The sequence below is a fragment of the Myiozetetes cayanensis genome, unplaced genomic scaffold, assembly GCF_022539395.1.
Source record: "Myiozetetes cayanensis isolate MyiCay16 unplaced genomic scaffold, myiCay2020 scf28, whole genome shotgun sequence".
Lineage (NCBI taxonomy): Eukaryota > Metazoa > Chordata > Aves > Passeriformes > Tyrannidae > Myiozetetes > Myiozetetes cayanensis.
The window spans coordinates 4,874,689-4,896,438 of NW_026087499.1; the positions used below are offsets into that span (position 1 = coordinate 4,874,689).

A 21,750-nucleotide genomic window follows, 5' to 3' on the forward strand; every position below is an offset into this window, starting at 1 on the left:
TATTTTCTACAGGTTTAAGTCAGTGTGTTTTCCTCTGGGAAAATGGCAAATTCTTAACAATTCCAGGTAAAATATAGCCCTGCCCCATGAGGATTACATCTCTGATTGCATTATGAATAGAATATTCAGGTGAGATAGAAATTAAGGGGAGAGACACTGCAATACAAATACAGACATCTCCCAGGAGGTGATTATGGATAATTTTTTTTACCTCTAAAGTACTTGCTTAGAAATTAGTGAGGGAAATTTGGTTTAGATGGGACAGGATGATATAAGTGGAGTATAAAAGGGTCCCAGCCCAGGCCCCTTAGGGGTGTGAGGCTCAGTCCCCACATCACTTCAGTGACTCAGATAATTTCCCCTCAACCACTTTGTTGTTTTTGTTTTGTTTTGTTTTCAGTCACACGCAAGAAAACCACTGAGCTGCTTTATTATGAGAAGTCAAAAAGCAAAAAGACAAAAAAAAAAAGTAGAAATAAAAGCAACAGGGAAAGCGAAGCTGCTCTCCTCATTGTCTGGGGCAGGAAGGGTGAAGTGGGGGATGCTGAGGGTGAGAGGATGAAGGGGGTGAAAGGGATAAAGGAGGTGGATGGGATGAAGAGGATGAGGGAGGTGAAGGGGGTGTTATGGATGGAGGAGGTGAAGGGGATGCAGGGCGTGCTGGGGGCTAAGGGGATGGAAAGGGGTGAAGGCAGTGAGGGGGGTGTTGGGGATGGAAGTGATGGAGGGGTACTGGGTGTGAAGGGAATGGAAGGGGGTGAAGGCAATGAAGGGGGTGTTGGGGATGATGGGGTTGTTGGGGATGAGGGCGATGAAGGGAGCGTTGGGGATGAAAGGGGTACTGTGGGTGAAGGGAATGGAAGGAGGTGAAGGTGATGAAGGGGGTGTTGGGAATGAAAGGGATGCTGAGGCTGAAGGGGATGAAGCGAGTGTTGGGGTGAAGAGGTTGAAGAGGATGAAGGGGGTGTCGGGAATGAAGGGGATGAAGAAGATGAAGGGGGTGTCGGAGATGAGGGAAATGCTGAGGATGAAGAGGAGGAAGGGGCTGTTGGGGATGAAGGAGGTGTCGGGGATGAAGGGGATGCCGAGAGTGAAGGGGATGCTGAGGATGAAGGAGCTGAAGAGGATGAAGGGGATGAAGCCCATGTCGGGGATGAAGGGGATGCTGAGGGTGAAGGAGCTGAAGAGGATGGAGGGGATGAAGCACATGAGGGGGGTTTCGGGGATGAAGGGGATGCCGAGAGTGAAGGAGCTGAAGAGGATGAGGGGGATGAAGCACACGAGGGGGGTTTCGGGGGGGTCCCGCGGCGGGACCTGCCCGCGGCCTCCCCCCAACGTCACTTCCGAGGCTGGAGACAAAATGGCGCCCGGACGGTGCCGGCGCTGAGGCCGCTCCCGGCGGGGCCGCAGGTGAGCGGGGAGCGGGGGCGGCGGCACCCGCAGGGGCGGGGGTGGGACGGGACACGCCGGGCCGGGCCGGGCCGGGCGGGGGCAAAGGCAGAGGCAGAGCGGCGGGCGCGGCCCGGAGCGGCCCCGGCGGAGCCGCCCGCCCCGGGGGTCCGCAGGGAGGAGGCGGCCGGGGCGAGGCAGCGCGGCAGGTGCGGGGAGCGGTGCGGGAAGAGCTGTGCCCGCAGGGAGCGCCCTGGGGCAGGGCGGGGGATGGCGGGAGAGGCCGCTTGGGTGAAGATGCTCCGTCCCCTGGGCGGCTTTTTCGGTGTTTTTTTTGGCGCTGCAAAGGCTGGCTCGGAGGTGTCGCTCCTCAGCCCGGTGCTGAGGGAGCGGTGCTCTTCCAAACACTTCCTAACGCACCGTCTCCAAAAGTTCCGGCGCTTCGCGGGCCCCGAGGCTCCCGCAGGGCCGAGTTCTGCCAAACCGAGCGAGCAGAGCTTGGAGAAATGAACTCCAGAGTCGCTTTCCTCGCTGGAAGTGCCCTCCCGTTAATTCTCCTGAATTGGAGATGCTCATATATATCGCAGTTCACGATGGTGCAGGGGGAAAAACGTTTGGGGTGAGAGCAGAGGTGTTGGTGTGAGACATGTAGGGCAGCTCTAGGGATGTACCTTCAGGTCCATTTTTAATCTGGAGCCAGAGCAGCGTGTGGAGATCGCTGATAACCATCTCATGGCAGCTACCTGGAGGCTTCAGGGAAGTTTCCAGTGGTTTCAAATTCATACGAAGCTGCAAAATTTCCACTTTGAGGTAGTAGAGGAAACTTTTAAATTGTTTTCAGCTGTTGAAGGAGGAAGGGAAGGTGGTGTGGCTGCACCTGCTAAATCATTCAGTGGCAAGAGAAGTATTTTTCTCATTTTACATTTGAGCAGCAGTGGACAGCTCTTGGAACAGCAGGGGCTGCTTGAGCTTGTGATGCTGCTCTAGTCTGCTGTGTCCAGTCTTTGCTCTGCACTTTGGGTGTGTTATTTGGATGCAAAGTGTTTTTCAGCTTATTCAAAACATGCTGAGTGGATTAAGGGAACTGAAGATGGACAGCAGCATGGTATTTAATTGTTATATTGTTCTCTGCTGGCACTTGCCAGGTTTCAATAAATATGATGGGCATGTTAAGAATTCAGGGCTGCTTTCCTTGGTGTAGACAGAGGGATCTCCACTGGTGAATCAGTGATGGCACTGGCACTTTTCAGGTAGAGACCAGCATCACTGATGGATGGGGGAGTGACTTTTAGGAAACAAAAGAACTCTTGGACTTGCAGGCACAGCAGTGAGAACCATGGAGAAGCACCTGTTGGTTTTCCAGCATGGAGCTCCCAGGATTTGCCAGGGCTGAAGTGCCTCAGCCGCCCATGGCATAGATCATAAAAATGAATTTCACTTACAGTGAACCCCCAGCTATGTAAATGAAAGGCAAATCATCACTTTGGATAAAATATCTTAGGTCGAAATACCATGGTAGGTGTGATATTTGGAGATTTCCTGAGCTGGTGCCTGTTCAGTGCAGTTTCAACCTTCCTTCTGGAGCAGCCTGGGAGGTGGGGAAGGATGTTGAAGTGCTTCTCTACACTTGTATAACCCATCCTTTTTTTTTTTTTTTCCTTTTGCATATTTGCTTGAGAATGGAAGGGAAGTAAAGCAGGAAGTCCTTTTCTGTAAAAGCTGAAATGGCTCTGGAAGTCCATCCTGCAGTGCAGTGATGTCCCCATTTCACTGTTATACATAAAATCCTTGATCCTTGGGGGTAAACAAGTAGTAATAGTGTAAAAAAAAGGAGATCTGAATAATACTTCTTACTGGGTGTCTGTCAGTTGAAAACAGAAGTTCAGAGAGATTTAGAGATGACCAGTGATGTATTCCTGCCTTGGCAAACCTGTAATTTAAAGCAGTGCAATGTATTTCTACTTGTTAGCGTGGAAAGGACAGAGATGAGCCTGAGAATTAATGACTCCCCCTCAATGAAATAATTGCTTTTTTCAATGTGTTTTTTTCTCCAGTTGTATTCTTAGCTGGAAAATATCTCCTCTGTGTAAAACATGCCTGTAGACAGAACTGGGAGGCTGAGCCCTGTGTGGTAAAAAGAAATGACTGAAATGGGCTTTTCCACATAGTGGTCAATCAGCAAGGTACTTGTGTGAGAAAATTTTCATTGAGTTTTACTTTAGTTGCAAGTAGAATGAAAGTGCACTTATCTCTGAAGATTGGAATGGTGTTTCTGTATATTTGCAGTTGTTAGAGACCTGTTATTGTCTGTTGACTTCTCTTGACTAGTTGCTGTTTAATTAATAAACTCTGGGTTTCTGTTGTGTTGGTGATTTCTTGGCTTGTTTTCCTGGTTACCTGCATAAACCTCTCTAAGTTATAACAGTTTCTTTGGTTATGTGGCAGCAAGCAAAGGCTTTTTTCTTAGTGGACAATAGGCAATAGATTTCAGTGCTCAGAAAATCACTGCCCATTTTTTTCTCTGTTCTTATTCAGGCAGCCTCGAGTGACTGAAAATGTCTTTGCAGTGAAGTGCCTGTAGGTAGAAATAAGATACACTATCAAATACATATTTTAATCTTAATATGAACTTAATTTTTTTTAACTGACAACCTTTGTTTCACCTACTAATAGAAGATTCGTGGATTAGAGTGATTAAGTGTTGCCCTGAATAAATGGAAATGTCCTGATGTTTAGAAAAGGATCATGGGCTGCAACTGAAAACTAAAGCAAAGCCAAGAGCTGTGCAGAATCCCAGCCTGGACCCTGGTCATTAGGAAAACAGGCTGGGGAGACTTGCAAGTTGTTCCTGGTTCTCTAATGAACATGTTTTTACTGGAGCAGTGACGTAATGCATGTCCCATTTTCAGCTTCCAAAATAGGGTTGATGCTCTCATGCCTGGTTTTCCCTTCCTCTGAAAATTGGAAGCAACAACCTCTTTCAAAATGCTTTTTGATTCTGGGATTTTAAAAAAAAAACAAAGCCCACACAGAGAAATGATAAATAATGGCTTATAAAGTCAGAAGATAGGCTATGAAATCTGGAAGTACTGATTTAGTTTGAAAGAGATGATCTGCAATGCTTTGTGTAAAATGACTTGCTTTCATTTACAAACTCTATTCCCAGAAAGTTATATTTTTTTCTAAGGGAATATTTAAAACTCTTGAGTGTGGATTCAGAAATAAGGTCAAAATACTTTTTGTTTCAAGCATCTTGTTTTAGAGTGACCCCAGTGTTTCCTTAAATACAAAAGCCTTGTATATTCTTATCTGAATAAATATAATTTGTTGCCTGGAACTTTTCAAAGTACACTTTTCTGAACCTCTAGGGTGAGGTGGTGCAGGAGATCTCCTCTCTCCTGTGTTTCCAGGTGCTCTGATACCTGCAGTCAGTGTGTGGTATTTCTGCACTCAGAGGACACAGCAGTAGGTGATGGTTTGAAATCAGTGGGACTTGGCAGTGTTTTCTGTGAATTCATGGTTAAAACTCAGGGTTGCTGGTGGCTCTGCTTCACTTTTGGCATTAATCATTCTTGTTTTGAGGGATTTCAGTGAGTGGTCAGAGCTCACTGTGGTGGATGTTATGAACAATATCCAGGTCTTTGGTAGCTGCAGGTTTGTGTTGCTGGTGAGTTCGGAGGAAACTCAATGAGTGAGAACATGTTGAATGAAAACAGTTGTTATTTGGTGGAGCTGCCGAGCGACCCTTTGCAACTGCTGCACTTGCAGATATTTCTGACTTCAGAACAGCCTGAATGTGCTCATCACCGTGTCCTTCATCTCATCACCAGTTCCCCTGGTGACACAGCAGATCAGTGGCACTTTCACTGGGGCTTTCCTGGGAACTCTTGCCTGGGACCCGACCGCGTGTTCCAAGGAAATCATCAGAGTGAGCAGTGAGAGCTTGTTCCTGCTCGCAGTGATAAGAGTAAATACCTTGCTGGTACTCAGTGATCGTGCTGGGAATGAATCTTTGTGCAGCAGTTGTACAATTTGTTTCAGATTTCCTTGGGTTTATTGAATTTGTGTACCAAAATTTAACCCCCGAATTACTGTTGCAGACACTTCTGTTGTTGGGTCACGTTTCATTTAGGTAGAAAAAAACCCCTGGTGGCTGCACACAAGTTGTATATAGTCTTAATTTGATTGATTTCCCAGTGCAATTAATCTTGCTTTCCACATAGTTGAGTTCAGTGTCACCACAAGAAGGAGTGTGGAGGGAGGAAAAAGCGCTGAAAAATGCACAACTGCAGGTCTAAAATTTTTACATTAATAGCTTTAAAAATACCTGTTGAAGCTTTGGGTTTAGTGCAGCTTAATTTCTCACCTAATTGTGATTTATGGTGAGGTGGATCCTCTTGTAAGAATAGAGAAGTGCTGTTTGTAAGGGATCTACCTGAACTGTTACCTGGATGTTTAACTACATTACTGTGTTTTGTCATCTTCTAAGAAACATCACTGAGAGGTTTGGAAACAACCAGCTGTATAAAAGCTGAATAAAATATTCATAATACTAATTCATAATACTAATATTCTTAAAACTTATAAATACCAGGCTTGTCTTTTTTGGTTTGAAAATACTTTCTAAGCTATTAATTCTTAGCAAAATAATTTTGAGTTCACTGTGAAATACAAGAAATGTGTAATTTTTTTACTGCTCAAATGAAACAGAGTTCAAAGGTTTTGTTCTGTTTTTTAAATTTTTGACTTATTTATTTAACAGCTGGGGTAAATAAAGCTCAGCTCCCCAAAATATTTACTTTATAAATTGACATATTCCCCAGCATTCATATTTTTCAGTGCAAAGATGTGAAGGATTGTGTGAAATTTATTTGGAGTGTATTTTGCTAGAATGTATTTTAAATTAAATGTTAGTACTTATGCAGAGTACTTAGTAAAAATATATATCAGTTAATCATTGTTAAAATAAAAAAACTAAAGACAGGGAAGAAATAGCAGTACTTGAATAAAGTGCTCTAAGTGAAGAGGGATCAGTTAATTTCCAAAGAAGGGGGGTGTTAATTTATTGAAAATTCTGTCTGACAGCAGGAAGGAAAGTGATTCCAGCCTAATTTGCAATAAAGCTTTTTTTGTGTGAATTAAAAAACCAGAAAGGAAGTGAGTTGATGTACAAGAGCCTTGGCTATGGCATCGTTCTGATTAATTTTGCCTCAAGTTCGTGGGTTTCCAAATTCAAGGCTTACTTATCTAGGAATTTTTGTCAGAAACCTCGTGAAATCTCAGGCTTCTGCTGAACAAGAAGGTAAAATGCTTTAGTGTAATAAAATACCTTAATTAAATGCTCTATTTTTGAGGAATATTTTCCTGTTTCTGACATGGGAGAGTAGAGGCTCAGTACATGCATTTTCTTAATTTGAAAAGCTTTTAGGAGTCAGATCTCTTTAGAATTTTATATCAGTCTTGAACAAACCAGCTCACTTTAAAAAGCAAATGGAACAATCCTGCCTGGGCACATTTCTGCTACATCATCATTTAAAATGGGAGGAAGATTAATCCGTCTTGAGGTTATTCAGACACATTTGAGCTCTAATAACAAAACCGTAGCTCAGAGCAGATTTTTTTCTAAAGAAATATACTCCTTTTTGACAGATGATTTAGGAAAAGAAACTGCAGGTCTTTGTGTACTTCCAATTCAGTGTAAATTTGTAGGTAAGTGCATGTTACAATTGTCTGTTTTCCTTTTCAGGGCTCATGTAATCACAGGAGTTTCTTTGTTGTGAGTATCTTTTCAGAGCACAACAGGAATTCAAAATGAATCAGGTGAGTATGAATGTAAGACTTGATCAAAATCCTTAGAACAGTTAATTATTAATAAAAAAAGTAAATCATCCACTACAAAAGAAATGGGCTTTAAAAATCTTCAGTCTTATTAAATTTCCTAATCATCCTTCCTACAATATGTGTTCTTGGGAGTATTTTAGGGATTCAAGTGTTTTGCAGTGTGTAAGTTATTACTCCTGGCACCTCTTACAAGAACACCTCTCCAGAAAAATCCATTTCCTCCTCAAGCTGTAGGTAATAATTCAACCCCTTATAAAAAAGTGGCTTGAAAATTGAAGGTTTCCATTTTTTTTTAAATCTGTTTTGAAATCACTTTCCCATTTCGAATGTGCAGGAAACAATCTGCCCCAGGAACTGATTGATTGGGAATTTTCACACTTGTCTAAAATCTGAAGTGTTTCTCCTGGAATCAGGTGGAAAAACTGGGAAAGCACAGTTGCTTTGGTCTCTGAATTCACAGATATCCTGACTGGAGGGTGTTGTTTTAATCAGTGCCAAGTGTAGAGCATTTTATTCTGCGTTGTTTTTTTATCCAAGTAGGAATTGTACCTCAGTTTGTCTATCACACACAATTGTGTTACTTAAAGATACAGAAGAAGTACATTTTGCCTCAGATTTTCCTGCTAAGTCTTTCTCTCTCTGGCTGAATCTTCCCAAGCCCCTTTACCGTGGGAATGTGACTGCAGGAATGTCATTTTTACTTGGCTGAAAAAGTCAGCCATGAACAGGAGCTTTATGAGTCAGAAACCTGCAGCCATGTAAGAAGCTTTATATCCTTTTTATTGATGCCTGTAGCTAATGTGTGCTTTTATTGCCCTTTATGCCCTCATTTGATCAGCAGCAGCCCTGAGTAGTTTGCACTTTCCTGAGGTGTGTTTTCTCTGAAGTTGTAGAAGTAGATTCATAAGTAATCACACTAGGAAATGGGTTGGTGGGATGTTTCCTGTTGCTTTTTTCCTCTGATTTAAACTGAAAGGTCTTTGAGATATGTGTGCATACTAAAAAGGTGAAAAGCAAAATAACAGAGCCTTGAAATATGTATTCTAAAAATACATATTTGTATTATATCTGTAGACAAATATAAATTACACATGTAATAGAAATGAGGTTTGCATGATCAAACTTTAAGGCATTAGTGGTCTATTTTAGGGTAGCAAGTTTAACTTTTGCTTCACAATTTCTCTTGAGACTTGAAATGCTTTCACCTGTAGGGTTTGTTTTGATGCACTCAGTGGCACAGAGGGAGCCCATTGCTCTGTCCTGCTCTGTCAGTCCTTCTGACAAGCTTTGGATTCTGCTGAAACTCTGAAAGCTGAAGGTCCTCACCTGTGATTGTTACCATTGACTGTTTCCTTGCCATTTGTGTGTCCATGTCCCCTCATGTCCTGTCTGTTGTTGTGTCCCCTCTGTTTCTAGAATTAAATAAGATTTCTGTGCTGTATCAGAAGAAAACTTCTCATCTTTCTTGTGGGGACTGATGTTATTTCTGCAGCACTGTGATGTGACATCTTACAATTCAGTAGTGAGATCACCCTGCCTGTGGGAACACTTTAATAGCTCAGGGTTCCTCCTTGGTGTTTGTGGCTTTCACATTGGGTTTCCAGAGCTCACGTGGCTTTTTGTTGTTCTATTACCATTCCTATTAAGTGTGGATTTAGCATCAACCCTGTGGTGTTTTTTTCTTGCAGTGCCTTTGTCATTTCATTCACTGTTGACAAGTTGTAGTGCCAGGTCTGTATAAGAAATGTTTTTGCCTGATGCCAAACACCTTTCAAGCGTTCTGTTCTCATACTTCTTTCCTTCTGCTTTGTCTCTGCTTTTGCTGTGACTTCAGTGACCCTGAAACTAATTGGGCTGGTGTTAATTTTGTGGAACAACTGCTGGGTTTGTGGTTTATCTTGTAGAAAAGTAGTGAAGGAAAACCTTTTCATAACTGCTGTGATATGTTGTAAGGAGACGAAGGATTAAAATTAAAAGAGCAGCTGTTGGAATTAATATTTTTGGGTGTCTTGGAGGATTGCTGTCTCGGGATAGGCAGTGTGCATCCTCTGTTTTAGAAGGAGATCTGCCTTTAATATGTAAACTAGTTCATCAGAATACACTCAGTTTATTTAAAAAACCCAAGCAAACATGGGGTTGGACTGGGAGCATTTCCTGCCCCTCAGACTGCAGTGAGACAGAGCAGCAGGAATTTGGGGTCTCCCTGGAAAACAGCATGGGCAGGTATTTAAGAAGTGCTGAGGCACATGGTAACAAATTACACCTGCACTTGTACTGAAACTCCCTCCTCCCCCCATTCCTACTGAGTCTTTCAATGATTATTTCCAATATTTCTGATACATCTTTAATTTCCAAGCACACAAAGGGAAATGGTGACAAAGAGGGGTAGCCAGGCAGGGGGCTTGGACAAGGAGAGACCTTCCTGCTTTCCCTTCCCTGTGCTCCCTGGCACAACTCCCTTTTCTCAGCTACCCCTTTTAACTCCTCTGCCACCTCCCTCTCTCCATGGCATCCTGTCCTTTATCTCCTCACTCACCCTAATGCTGTTTCCTCCAAACCTGGCACTAACTGAGTGCTGTCAGTCAGTGCACTCTTCAGGATGATTTCTTCCTTTTTTTTGCCCTAATTTCTGATCACCTGTAAACATCTTGTTGCAGGTGCCTTTTCTACTCTGCTTTAATACTGTTTGTGACATTATAGACTAATTTGTGGTTGCTCCAGAGGGACAGTTTTTTTGAAAGCCGTGTGAGAAGTTGTTTAATGTGTTGAAAGATGCTGTCAGAGCGATCGGACTCTGGATTGGATGCAATCAGGAAAAGATGGTTTCAGTTAAGAGGCTCCCCTTCAACCCTCAGATAACTCCTTGGCATTGCTCTAAAGTCACTTCAAACTGGATAATTTGAATGCTAGAAATGTAATTTCTTTATGAACTCCAGAGTAAGAAGCTTAAAAGTGAAATGAGCTTCAGGTGGGTTTGTATTCAAAATTTCAGTCTCGCAGGGAGTGAAAATCACTGTATTAAGGCTTTCACTTGAATGCAAAAGTTGGCTGTAGGACATGCACAATGCATTACCCTTATCAAGAAGTGAACTTTTTAAGCAGAAAAATAAATTTAAATGTGACTGTTAAGTGTTGGTGGAGAAGTGTTTGAAATACAGTATTTCTTTTGGTAGACAGACGTTCCTTGGGGACAAGTTGTGATCTGGAAAATGTTTCAAGTAGCTACATCTAAATTGCAAATAAAAATAGATTGCACAGATTTGACTGAACTAAATTGTTTCTTTTACTGTTTTGAATTTGGTTGCTTGTTACCATTCCTTTGAGGTGTGAAGTCTATGGTTGTGTCCAAGGCCATATCCAGTTTTGTGGCACTTGTGAAATCCATTAATCTGACAATTGTTGGATGGGGCTGGTATTGTATTCTCTGAATGTCCTGCTGTTCTTTGATTTATGGAGGTAGATGCACAGTAAAGTTCTCATTGTATTTGACTCCATACAAATAGACTTCTTAAATGGTGGGACAGTTTGGGGATATTTCTGGCTAAAAAGAGTCATGATTATTAAGGAATATGGCAGGAAAATCAGAGATACAACACAGTGCTCTACACTTCTGTCTGAATCAGTTGAGTCTGGTTTAAGTTTTGGTAGGTCAAAGTTTATTTCTTGGCTTGAGATTTTTAACTGTTCATAAAAAAACCCAACCTGAAAACAAAACCCCTAAAAGAAACCAAACCCTAAAGTGAAACCCAACCAAAAAAAAAACCACCCCACTTTTAGCTTAAAACTGGAAGTTTCTCATTCAGAGAGCTGTCACACCCTCATCTGTGCCTGGGTATAATTTGTTATTGGGTTACTGGAAAAAGTAGCCTCGGTTCTCCCCTGTGAAATGCTGGGAGAGCTGTTTGGCTTTCTTTGATATGCTGAGAAGAACGCGTTTCTTTTTCATCTCAGCCGTGGCTTCTTGCATATCAGTTCAAGGCTAACAGATGTCTGGAAATCAGGCTCCTTTCCTTGGTATTTTTCCTTTTGGGTTGTTGGAAGAGCAAAATAAAGCCTTGCTCTGCTGTGAATAGACTGCAGCTTTTAGAACTAAGGAATAAGTATTTCTCCCCCTCCCTGGTTTCTTCTCTCTCATGGATGGGAAGGGATTTCTGGCATTCCCTTCCTTCCATGGTTTCCAATTTGGGGTCTTTCTCCCCTCAAATAGCTCTCTGGGAGCTCTCTGTGCAGCTGTTAGGGCTTACCAAGGCAGCACCAGAATAACCTTGCTCTGACTGCAGTTTGATCATTTTTCTTGTCCTTGCAGTTCAAACTGGCAGAAGATTTGTTCTTCGTAACTTCATTTTTTTTTAAAAAAATGTAGTGAATCATTGGCACAGCAGCACCCTCCCAATGAGTGGGTGCAGAGGAGCAAAGGCTGAGAAGATTTATCTGTTTTGCTTTAGAGATAAAAACCATGAAATTTGGTAGCACACCAAGATGGATTTTTAAAATCTATTTCCAGTAGCCTTTCAATATATTTCATAAGTGCTCACTGGAAAAACTAGTATTGTATCTCTGCCTTATGGTTATAGGTAAAAGCAAGAATCATTTCCAAAAAGTCAGGGTTTACTGAGACAAATTTCTCAGTTAAACACCTCCTAAAGATTGGTTCAGAGCTCAAATATAACACCCTTAACATCAGAATCGTTCCTGCCATCACCACCAGTATTGGTTTCTAACCAGAATGATTAAAGTTTGTTGTCAGAGGGCAGGGGGTTTTTTTTTAGGGCATGTGGTTCAACCCATGCCTAATTCTCACCAAGCACAGTCCTTTCAGAATGTGGACACATTTTATGGAAACTTTTTATTCTTGTAACTTTAGAATTCTGGTCGTTTTTATAAGAAATAGCGTTTTGTTAATTATAATTAGGTAATAAGGAGCTGGGTGTTTAATGACGAGTGTGAGTAGCATTTACTGGTGTGTTATACAAATAATAGTATGAATAATGTTATAAGCAGCCTGTTGAGCCTTGTAGGCTCCTTAAAGTGGAACTAATCACTTGCTAAACATTTGTAAATCATTTATTAGCTTTCTATTGCCTTTACAACTTTAATATAAAAATACCTTAAAACTTTTTGTATTAATTATAACCTGCTGGCTAAGGCTTCTGAGCTGTTTATTGATTTAGTAATTATGATTAACATTTAGGGTACTGAAACAATAACTCATATGACTATTTAAACCCCTTTTTTCTCTCTATAAGCTGCTTTCAGCTTGTTCTGTTTGTTGCAGGACAATAAACTTGTGCAGAACTTGAATCATCAGGAGCTGCAGTGCCAGGACAAGGGGGAGTGGCTGCAAACTGCCCAAGGGCAGGGTTAGATGGGATATTGGGAAGGAATTCTTGGCCCTGGCACAGGTTATTCCGTGGCTGCCCCATCCCTGGAAGTGTCCAAGGCCAGGTTGGACGGGGCTTGGAGCAGCCTGGGCTGGTGGAAGGAGTCCCTGCCCATGGCAGGGGGTGGCACTGGGTGGGCTTTGGAGTCCTCCACTCCAGGGAGGAATCTCCACACACATCCTGAGAAGGGAATGTCAGAACACCCTGTTAAAAAGTGGGACTGGGCTTTTCTAGGCTCAGGTGAAGGACTGTCAATGAATTGTCCCCAGCCCAGCTGTGTCAGCTCAGCAGCTTCAGATAAGCTATCCAGTGGCATCACTGGTTTGTCCCTTTATCGGGTCCTTCATCAGCTCTGCCACATCTCCCCCTCCCTGTCCGGATGTTTAACTTTGGGATTGGAGTCCTGCTGGTTTCAGCTTAATTCAAACCAAGCCCAGCATGGGCCCCTTCCCCATTCCCCACTGATAGCTTTGCAAATAGGGCATTGTTCCAGTGGTTTTACCCCCATTCCAGGCAGAGCCTCCTGCTGCACCTCGGCAGAGCAGCTGGGGCATCCCAAGTGCAAGTTCTGGTATCTACACTGGAGCAGTTAATTTACTGCAACACCCTTCTTTCAATAGGTAAAAAAATTAACTTCTCACTTTTGTGAACTGGATGTGTTTCTTGGAACTCTGAACTTGGTTTTCTCCTGAAGTTGCTGTTTAGTCTTTCTCACAAGTGATATGTTTTCACATAAGACAAGATCAGAAGCTATTTTAGATTATTTTTTGGAGACTGACTGGATTGAGTATGCCTGGAAGCCATGCTTTGAAAAAGGGAAATAAATGATTACTAACATATGCGAAATTATCCTCAGTGTGGTGAGTTGGGAAATTTTACTTTCATTTCAAGTCAGGAGGTTTTGTAGCTCGTGTGGGTTTGATCATCAGTTGTTTTTATCTGTTAACGCTTGTCGGTTTTTTGACTTGCAGAACACAACTGAGTCTCCTGTCACTGTGGAGACCTTGGATGATGTACCTGAGCACGTGCTTAGGGGCCTTCCTGAGGATGTGAGGCTCTTCCCATCTGCTGTGGACAAGACACGGCTGGGTGAGTGCTCCAGCTTTGAAAGGACAATGAGGGTGTTTACACTGAGCTCCCACAAATTAGAGTTGCTGGCAAAATGTGGTGCCATCCTCTGCTGGGTATAGATGATGTTTGGTGCATTTATCTGAAGTAATTTCGTTTGGGAAGAGTGGACAGCTCCCCATTAGGAGACAGACACGTGGACTGATCTTAAGAAATGTGAACTGTGAGTAGAAGATTTGCATGAAATAACTTAGATTAGTTTTAACTCCTGATGTGTGTCTCCTCAGGTGTCTGGGCAACAAAATCAATTTTAAAAGGCAAGAAGTTTGGACCATTTGTTGGTGACAAGAAAAAAAGATCTCAAGTCAAGAGCAACGTGTACATGTGGGAGGTAAGAAATGGCCTGTAAATGGGAAGAGTTGTCTGTCACTAGGTCAATATTTTGTATTTACTCTTTCCACAGATTTTACAAACAGACTTGATGTGAGGTTATTGGTATCTATTACTAATAGTTCTTGGACTCTGAGTTACAAAGTTTTCAACTCTTGGCACTGCTGGAAATTGCTGTGTGTGGATCACACCTCCCCTGAAGAGTCCCTTGCTGGTAGAGCTTTGCTTTGTTGGCTTGAACCCTGAGTGCTCTCCCTCTGCAGCTGAGGGCTGTCAACTGCTCATGAAACCAGGGAAATGAGGAGGATGTGGAATCTCTTAAGGAAGCCACAGCACTCCTCCTCAGTCAGCTCTTTGAAAGCCAGCTTTGTTATGGGAATGGGTTTTCCTTCTGGAGTTTTTTATGAGTCCTCAACTCTTGCAGTATTTTTGTGCTGCTTGTGTTTGGGCTTGCCTTGGAGCAAGTGCTGTCTGGACAGCTGAGTAGCTCCACTGATAGTGATGAGATTTGGGAAATTATGTGCTCTTCAAAATGTAGGTGGCTTAGTCTGGAGTTGAATCCTATCCACAGTGTCTTTAAGGCAGTTCATAAAAGACTCCTTCAGTCATTCTGAGGACAAGAACAGCAAAGTGAATAGTCCAGGAGGGGAGGGATGCAGGAGCTGTGGCAGAGCATGTTCTGGAGCACAGTTTGCTCCTTTATGTATTTTTAGGCTAAAGATACTGGTAACAGTTATCTGTCCTTCTGGCCCCTGGTCTGCGATCACTGAACTGTGTAAAAAACTGGATACACATGCAACACTTAGTGCTGACCTCTATCAGAGGTTTTGATAAGCACAATTTCCCCTAAATGCAAGTTCCTATTTAGAAAAGTAATCAGGTATTCAAGTAGAATGTTCATTTCCCTGAGCTAATGCCGCCTCAAACTCCACTGCAAAAGGTATCTCCAGTTTTGATCTGGTACAAGAACATTTGGTGAGATTGAATCAGCCAAGTAAATTATTGACCTTGCAATTGTGTTTCTCTCAGTGCTGGGTTTTGAATGTTCCTTGTGGATGTCTCTTCAATTAGTGTGGAGAAATGATAGTTGCAACCAAGCTGTTACAGAGTTTCCTTGTTTGCAGTGCAAGTGATAATGGGAACCCGTGGTAGACTGCAGAGTAATTGTGTGTCGCTTTAATACTGATTTTGGAGTCAGAAAAACAGCAGCTAAAATGAGACCACAGCAGTTATTCCCATATGCTGATACCAGAAACCAGTCCAGAATCTGAACTGTTAGAAAATATGGTTTGTAGAAGGATGGTGGTGTGTGGGAGCAGTTCAGTTGGACCCCAACTAGGGGAACAACCTTTTCCACAAGCATCCCATATTTCTCTTCTTCAGTCAGATTAATCTGAATAAAAAATAAGGCTTCTAAAACTGGCACTTCCAGTGGATTTTAATGATGCTGAACTGTGACAGTAGAGGATCCTTGTGCAATTAAAAAAAAGTATGTATATAATTTAAGTAATAATTTAAGTAATAATATTTAACATATTAAAGTATTATATATAAAACAAGTAATTAATAATTACATTTTGACACATATTCCATATCTGTTTAATTCTTCCACAGCATTTTTTGGCTCTTTTCTTCCATTTTAACCAAAAGAATTGCTTTTGCAGTCTCATCTGTGATGCTGTTTATGCTTTCATGTTGCAAGGGCTGGGTGTGCTGGGGAACATTCTTTCAAAAGTCAGCTGATGAAATCCATGCTGGAATAGTTTAAGAAAGGGAGATATTTTCTGTTTGCTTGGAAAAAAATCAAGATGATTGTGATGAATTTATTAAAACTTTACTTTCATTCATGAAATTCTATCTTATTAAATCAACAGTATATCAGCATAGAAGAAATCAAATTTATTAAATAACGGTTTTTCTAAGCTCTTGTAGAAGTTTAACTGAAAATGGAAAATGGTTTTCAAAAGCCTTAGAATTAGTTGTAAAGTATCAGAACCAGTAAAAAGCTACAACGTTGTAGATTTTTAGCTTTTTAGAAAAAGAAGAAAGGAAAAAATACCCACTGGTAGCTCTTTGTAGAGGCATCTAACTTGGAGTATAAGACGAGTGGGAGATGCATAACAGCTCTTGGAAGAGAAGCCTGTCAGCAGAAAATACTGCAGATGTCAGTCCCCTTCTTGCTTCATTGCAGCCTGTCTGCAAATGTAAACCAGGAGTAGGTGTTAAACTTTTCTTCAAGAATAGAAACCAAAGAATTTACATCTCAGAACATGCAGAAGTTTATGGACAGGGTCAGTTTTTTAAGGTGAATCACAAGATTTCTGAAAGGTTCAAGATGTTCTTTTATAACCTGAAAAAATATTAAATATAAATTATGCTTTCCCATATCTTTCCAAACAAAGCAAATGCTTCTAATTTCCATATAGTTATTTTTCCAATTCACCAGATAGTAAAAATAAATCTCTGTGCCTTTATATCTTCAATCAGTCGTTTTACTAAAGGCAAAATGTAAGAGTAGCATTTCAAGCTTGCCAAACTGAAAATGTGAAATGTTTTAAGGATCTTGGCTGTTGAGCCCAAAATCTTCAGAGAAGGGATTGCAGTTCCAAAAGTTTGGGGTTTTTTTCCAGTTGTATCCAATCAATTAAACTGCAGAAGGGCAACAACACTCTGTCCCAGCACAGCCCCTGCCTCTGCTCCTTTCCTCTGTGCTGTCTCTGCCCTTGGAGGGTTCCATGACTTTGTGGAGCTCTCAGATGTTTGTTTTGGTGCACGTGGCCGTTTGTTAAATGCCATTTCCCCCTCAGGTGTATTACCCCAACCTGGGCTGGATGTGTGTGGATGCAACGGACCCAGAGAAGGGCAACTGGCTCCGATACATCAACTGGGCACGTTCTGGCAAGGAGCAGAATCTCTTTCCTCTGGAGATCAACAGGACCATATACTACAAGAGCCTGAAGGTATCCCTGTCTGAGAATCAGTTCCTGCTTTATTAGATTTTATTATTATACCTTTTATTTCCCTTTATTAAAACGCTTTTTTCCAGTATCTGCATTAAACATTTAGTGAAATTTATGTTTACTTTTTCTTTATATTCTTTAAACATGAAAGAAAATATATTTGAAGTATTGCAAATGCTACATTTAATTGGTGTAAATTCTTCTCTGCCAGTACAGTTGACATTAAGATCTAATGTTAAACTCTAGGATATGTTTTGACACTAAGTCTGTCTTGTTGGTCAATGATTTGCAGTAGCATCGAATTTGATACCAATTAGAATGAGAAACTGTAGCAGATTATATAAAATAAATTGTTCTTCTATTTTTTGGGATACCAAGATAGTTTCTACTGAAGGTTTTTTTTGCAGCCATCAGTTATTTTTGTGGTCTGTGCATCGTATGACAAAGATTGGCTGTCAAGACACTTTTATAGGTACCTCCATGAACCCATTTTTCATGGGTTTATCCCATTTCAGTTCTGTTCAGGGAGTGAGGGGGAGGCAGGGAAAAGGGTGTAATTCCTGAAGCATTTTATCTCCCAAACCAAGAAAAAAAAGTGGTTTTAACCATCGTGGTGGAGCACATTGGGGTTAGAATATTGTGCCTAGAAAGTACTGACTGTGCCTGAGGAGCAGTGAGTGTGTGCAGCTTGACTTGGCTCTTATTTAAGATGCTTTTGGGGGTTGGGGGCATGTGCAGCCTTGTTTTTGCACTCTTGCTGTTCCTTCCATTTCCTTGTGAGGCCAAAAACATCTGCAAAGAACTGGTCTTTGCTTAGTGAAGGAGTGAGTTGATACCTTGCAGTGCAGCAGTGTGTGACACTGTTCCATTTTAGGGCACTCAAACTATATTGTAAAAAACCAAACTTCTAAACACTTTCTGATCTTTCTGATGGCTCCACTATTTCCAGCCAGACTGCTGCCTTCTCTTCAGTGTTTCTTCCCTGAGGACAGGCTCCCAATGTGAATTTGTAACCACTCTTGCTTGCTTTAGACACTTTATCTTGGATTTCCTCTGCCTTTGCCCATAGTCCCACTAAGTCATTAACCTAAAGTGTATTTTTGGAGTCACTCTGACATTTTGTATTTCTCTCTCATTGAATCTTTTCTGCAGAGGTTTTAGTCCTGATAATTCAAGCATTCACATATTCCAAATTGTGTTTTTTGATGGATAAGATTGCACTTTGGAAAATAACTGTGCTGCTGAAAGAGGCTGAGCACTGCTTAAAGAATAACAAATATCTTGTCTCAGCACTGAAATATCCTTTTGTTCCTTTGGCTGTTGTCTCTTGCAACTTGATGAATTTTATTCCAGTCACACCTTACTGTTAACTGAGACAAAAGAAGGCATGTCATAAATAACATCTTAAATGGCCTTCTTTCTCTGTGTATAATGTGTTATGGTCTAATTTCAAACCTGCTGTAAATTTACCAGCCCAGCTATGAACACACAGTTCTTCCTGATCTTTATCATAATTCATGAATTTAGGGGAATTCCACTTGCTGATAAATAAACAGCACAGGTTTTATTTACCCCCAAAGGAGAATTCAAGTGGCTTGTGTGTAATTTTGTTCTGCTTTACCTGGAAGCATTTATAATATTGTCGTGGCTGGTTTTTTTTCCCAGGGTTTTCTTCAGCTTTTTGTGGGTTTCTCATCTGTAAATTAAGCAGGCTGATTTCCAAACTTTCCAAGCCTCATTGCTAAGATAAGCAAAGTCCAAATTTGCTTGGTGTAGAAGAACATCAAACCTGCACAGAGCTTTAACTTCCCTGTTCTCTGCTGCGAATGAATAGTTATAGAACAGAATTTTTAAGTGAGCACAAGCAAATATTTCTCTCCACCTTCCCTTCATCTTCACCGAAGGGCTGAGGTTATTTGTGGGCTGCTTTGCATCTGCTTTCCCCAGGATGAATATGAGAGCTGTGATATTTCAGTGAAACAGCTTAAACTCATTATGGGGTTTCAGAAACTCCTCCTGACTCTGCTGATGAAAGGAGCTCGTTGCTCAGTGTTGTTCTGCATGCAGGACAGAAGGAAAAATACAGAAGAAGTAAAATTGCAGTGAAAAGACACAGGTTCAAAAAGTCTTCTAAAGAAGCCTGGCTGTGAAACTGGCCTTGATTAAAGTGAAATTCATTTGTTTACGGAAGAAGGTTTTGTCAGACGGGTTTATAATAACTCCAGATCCTCCCTGTTACACGGGAGAACACAATGTAACCTTGGGTTATACCTTGTGAAAGCTTCACCCAAGTAAATATCAATTTGATTGCTTTTTGTGGAGGCCACATCCAGGTGCAGAAGCAAAATATCACAGAAAATACAGAGTCTGTGTGAGAAATAAGGTCTGTAAAGAACACATTGCAGTGCTTGTACAAGGAACTGGATTTTAGACAATCTGGGGTACAGCTTCTCAGGATATAACTTATTAGGGTGCTACTCTCAGAAATAACAGATTGTGGAATTACCTTAAACCTCAGATTAAAGGACTGTTAAACGTTGTAGTTAAAACACAAAGCTCAAAAAAGCATTAACCTGAGGAGCCTCTCCCACATTCATACCCTGTTGAACCAAACTGTCCCCACCTGACACTGCTACACTGAGGATCTGTAGGGAATGGCTTGGAGGAGGTTGGGTTTGGAGTTGTTATCAGGAAGAGTAGTGGTGGAAGTGGCACTTGCTCAGTGTGGCCCTTTTCTCCCTCCAGTTTTCAGTGAGGCAGCAGTTTTGAATTGTCTGGTTCTGAAGCTGCTGCTCCAGCTCATTTTAGAAGCACACACAAAGTTAGAAGGGCTTAATTTAGTCACAACGAAAGTAAATTCATCAAGTTGAATAATCCAGCCATGCAGCCCAACAAATTCTGTGCTCCTCATCATCCTGTGTTTGCATTGCCTGAAACCTCAGCCTGCTCTTTTCTCTGAGCTTGTGTATTTTTGAGTTGATGAAGTTTTTTTGCATCATCAGACAACTCTTCTGCATTCGTTGCTGCTTGACAGCTGCGAAGTGGGACCATGCAAAGAGCTTTACCACAATTTCTCCTCTCAGGCCTCTGGGAATAGGGGAAGTCTTAAAAAAGCAAAACCTTTAGGCTTTGCTTGTGTTATAATTTAAATATTTTCCCCAGCTGGGATCTTGCATCTCTTGTTGTTCTGGTGTCTGGGGATGAGGTAACTCTCACCTTTATCGAGTGCTGTGGGACTCACTAAAAAAAAAGTGCTGTAGAGGAAAGAAATAAAAGAAATATGACTGTTGTTCTTGATACAAAAATGCCCTTTGGCTTCAGAGTGGAACTAAGTGTAAGGACACCCTTTGCTCTATTGGAATGACTGAAAATAGGATCTGATCTCCACCAGCCCCATGTTCATCAAGCCCTGAAAGAGGGGGATTGTAGTTAAGGTGTTTAAATTTTTCTTGGTTTTGGGGAGAATGCTTCAGGAAATGGAGAAAGAATGAGGAAGATTTTAAAAATAAATACAAATACATCTTTAGTCTGCAAATTTGGGGACTTGGTAATTTGAGTCTGATAATATTTTAAGAAACATATGAAATAAATCGATCAAGACCAGTTTCTTTTATTGGCAGTGCCTGGAATATGATATGAGTAGCATTTGCAGTGATGCCTGTTTGGCATTGGTCTTTCCTGTGATTTAAAAAAAACAAAACAACAACCTAGAAATAATCAATTTGGAATGGCAATCAAACCTGTCATTACAGTGATGAAGTGGATTTGTTAAACATGCTGTAATTATCTATATTGCCATTAACCCACTGCGACAGTCTTTTCCTGGATCTGTAGACCTTGTTCCAAATCCCAGCTGTAGTGGCTGCCTGAGCAGTGTTACTTATTATTATATTAGATTTAATTAACGTTATTTAATGCTTTGTGTAAGGTAGTTGTGTTTGGCTGGTTGCTCCCTGGGAAGAATTAACTGTGAATATCCACAGAAGTGAGCTCAGGGATGTCACTGTCTGCAGGCATTTAAATCATTGCCACTAGTTAAGGCAAACCACAGTTTGGGATGTTGGAGCTGGAAGTTTCATGTCAATAATAATATAATAATAATAATAATAATGCAGGAACTGTATTAATAATTAACTATTTAACTGTATTAATAGTAACTATAACTGTGTTATATATTGTCAGGACCTGTAGTGTTAGGACAAGGAGTAATGGGTACAAATTGATTTCTGGGATTTTTTGTGTTTTCCTTTTTTTTTTTTTATTATTTTTTTTTTTTTTTTTTAATATTTTTTTTTTATTTGGTGATGTGTTTTGGGAGGGGGTAACTTTTTTGTGTGTGTCTTTTTCTGTGATTTCATTCATTCCCAGGAGCAGGGTTTGGGGTGTCTGTGATTGATTAATTCGTTAATTATGGGGGGTGGGGTTTGGCTTGTTGTCTGTAATTGATTAATTAATTAATTCCTAGGGGTGGGGTTTGGGCTGTCTATAATTGATTAATTTATTAATTAATTCCCAGGGTTGGGGTTTGGGTTGTTGTCTGTAATTGATCCATTAGTTAATTCCCAGGGGGCAGGGTTTGGGATGTTCTATGATTGATTATTAATTAATTCCTGGGGGCAGGGTTTGGGGTGTTGTCTGTGATTGATCCATTAATTAACTCTGGGGGTGGTGGTGGGGGGAAGTTTGGGGTGTCTGTAATTGATCCATTAATTAATTCCCGG

The 21,750-nt window shown here is 41.2% G+C and overlaps 2 protein-coding genes across 2 annotated transcripts in view; both read left to right on the plus strand.

Moving 5' to 3' along the window:
• Positions 1–21,750, plus strand: part of TMEM51 (transmembrane protein 51) — a 317,126-nt gene that overhangs the window by 37,875 nt on the left and 257,501 nt on the right. The window lies entirely within an intron of this gene.
• The window catches only part of PRDM2 (PR/SET domain 2), a 59,510-nt gene continuing 39,094 nt past the window's right edge, over positions 1,335–21,750 (plus strand). The window contains 5 exon segments of the mRNA XM_050322547.1: positions 1,335–1,410; positions 7,136–7,209; positions 13,583–13,700; positions 13,967–14,070; positions 16,877–17,029. Of these exon segments, the coding sequence (XP_050178504.1) occupies positions 7,201–7,209; positions 13,583–13,700; positions 13,967–14,070; positions 16,877–17,029 (384 nt within the window). The 5' untranslated portion in view covers positions 1,335–1,410; positions 7,136–7,200.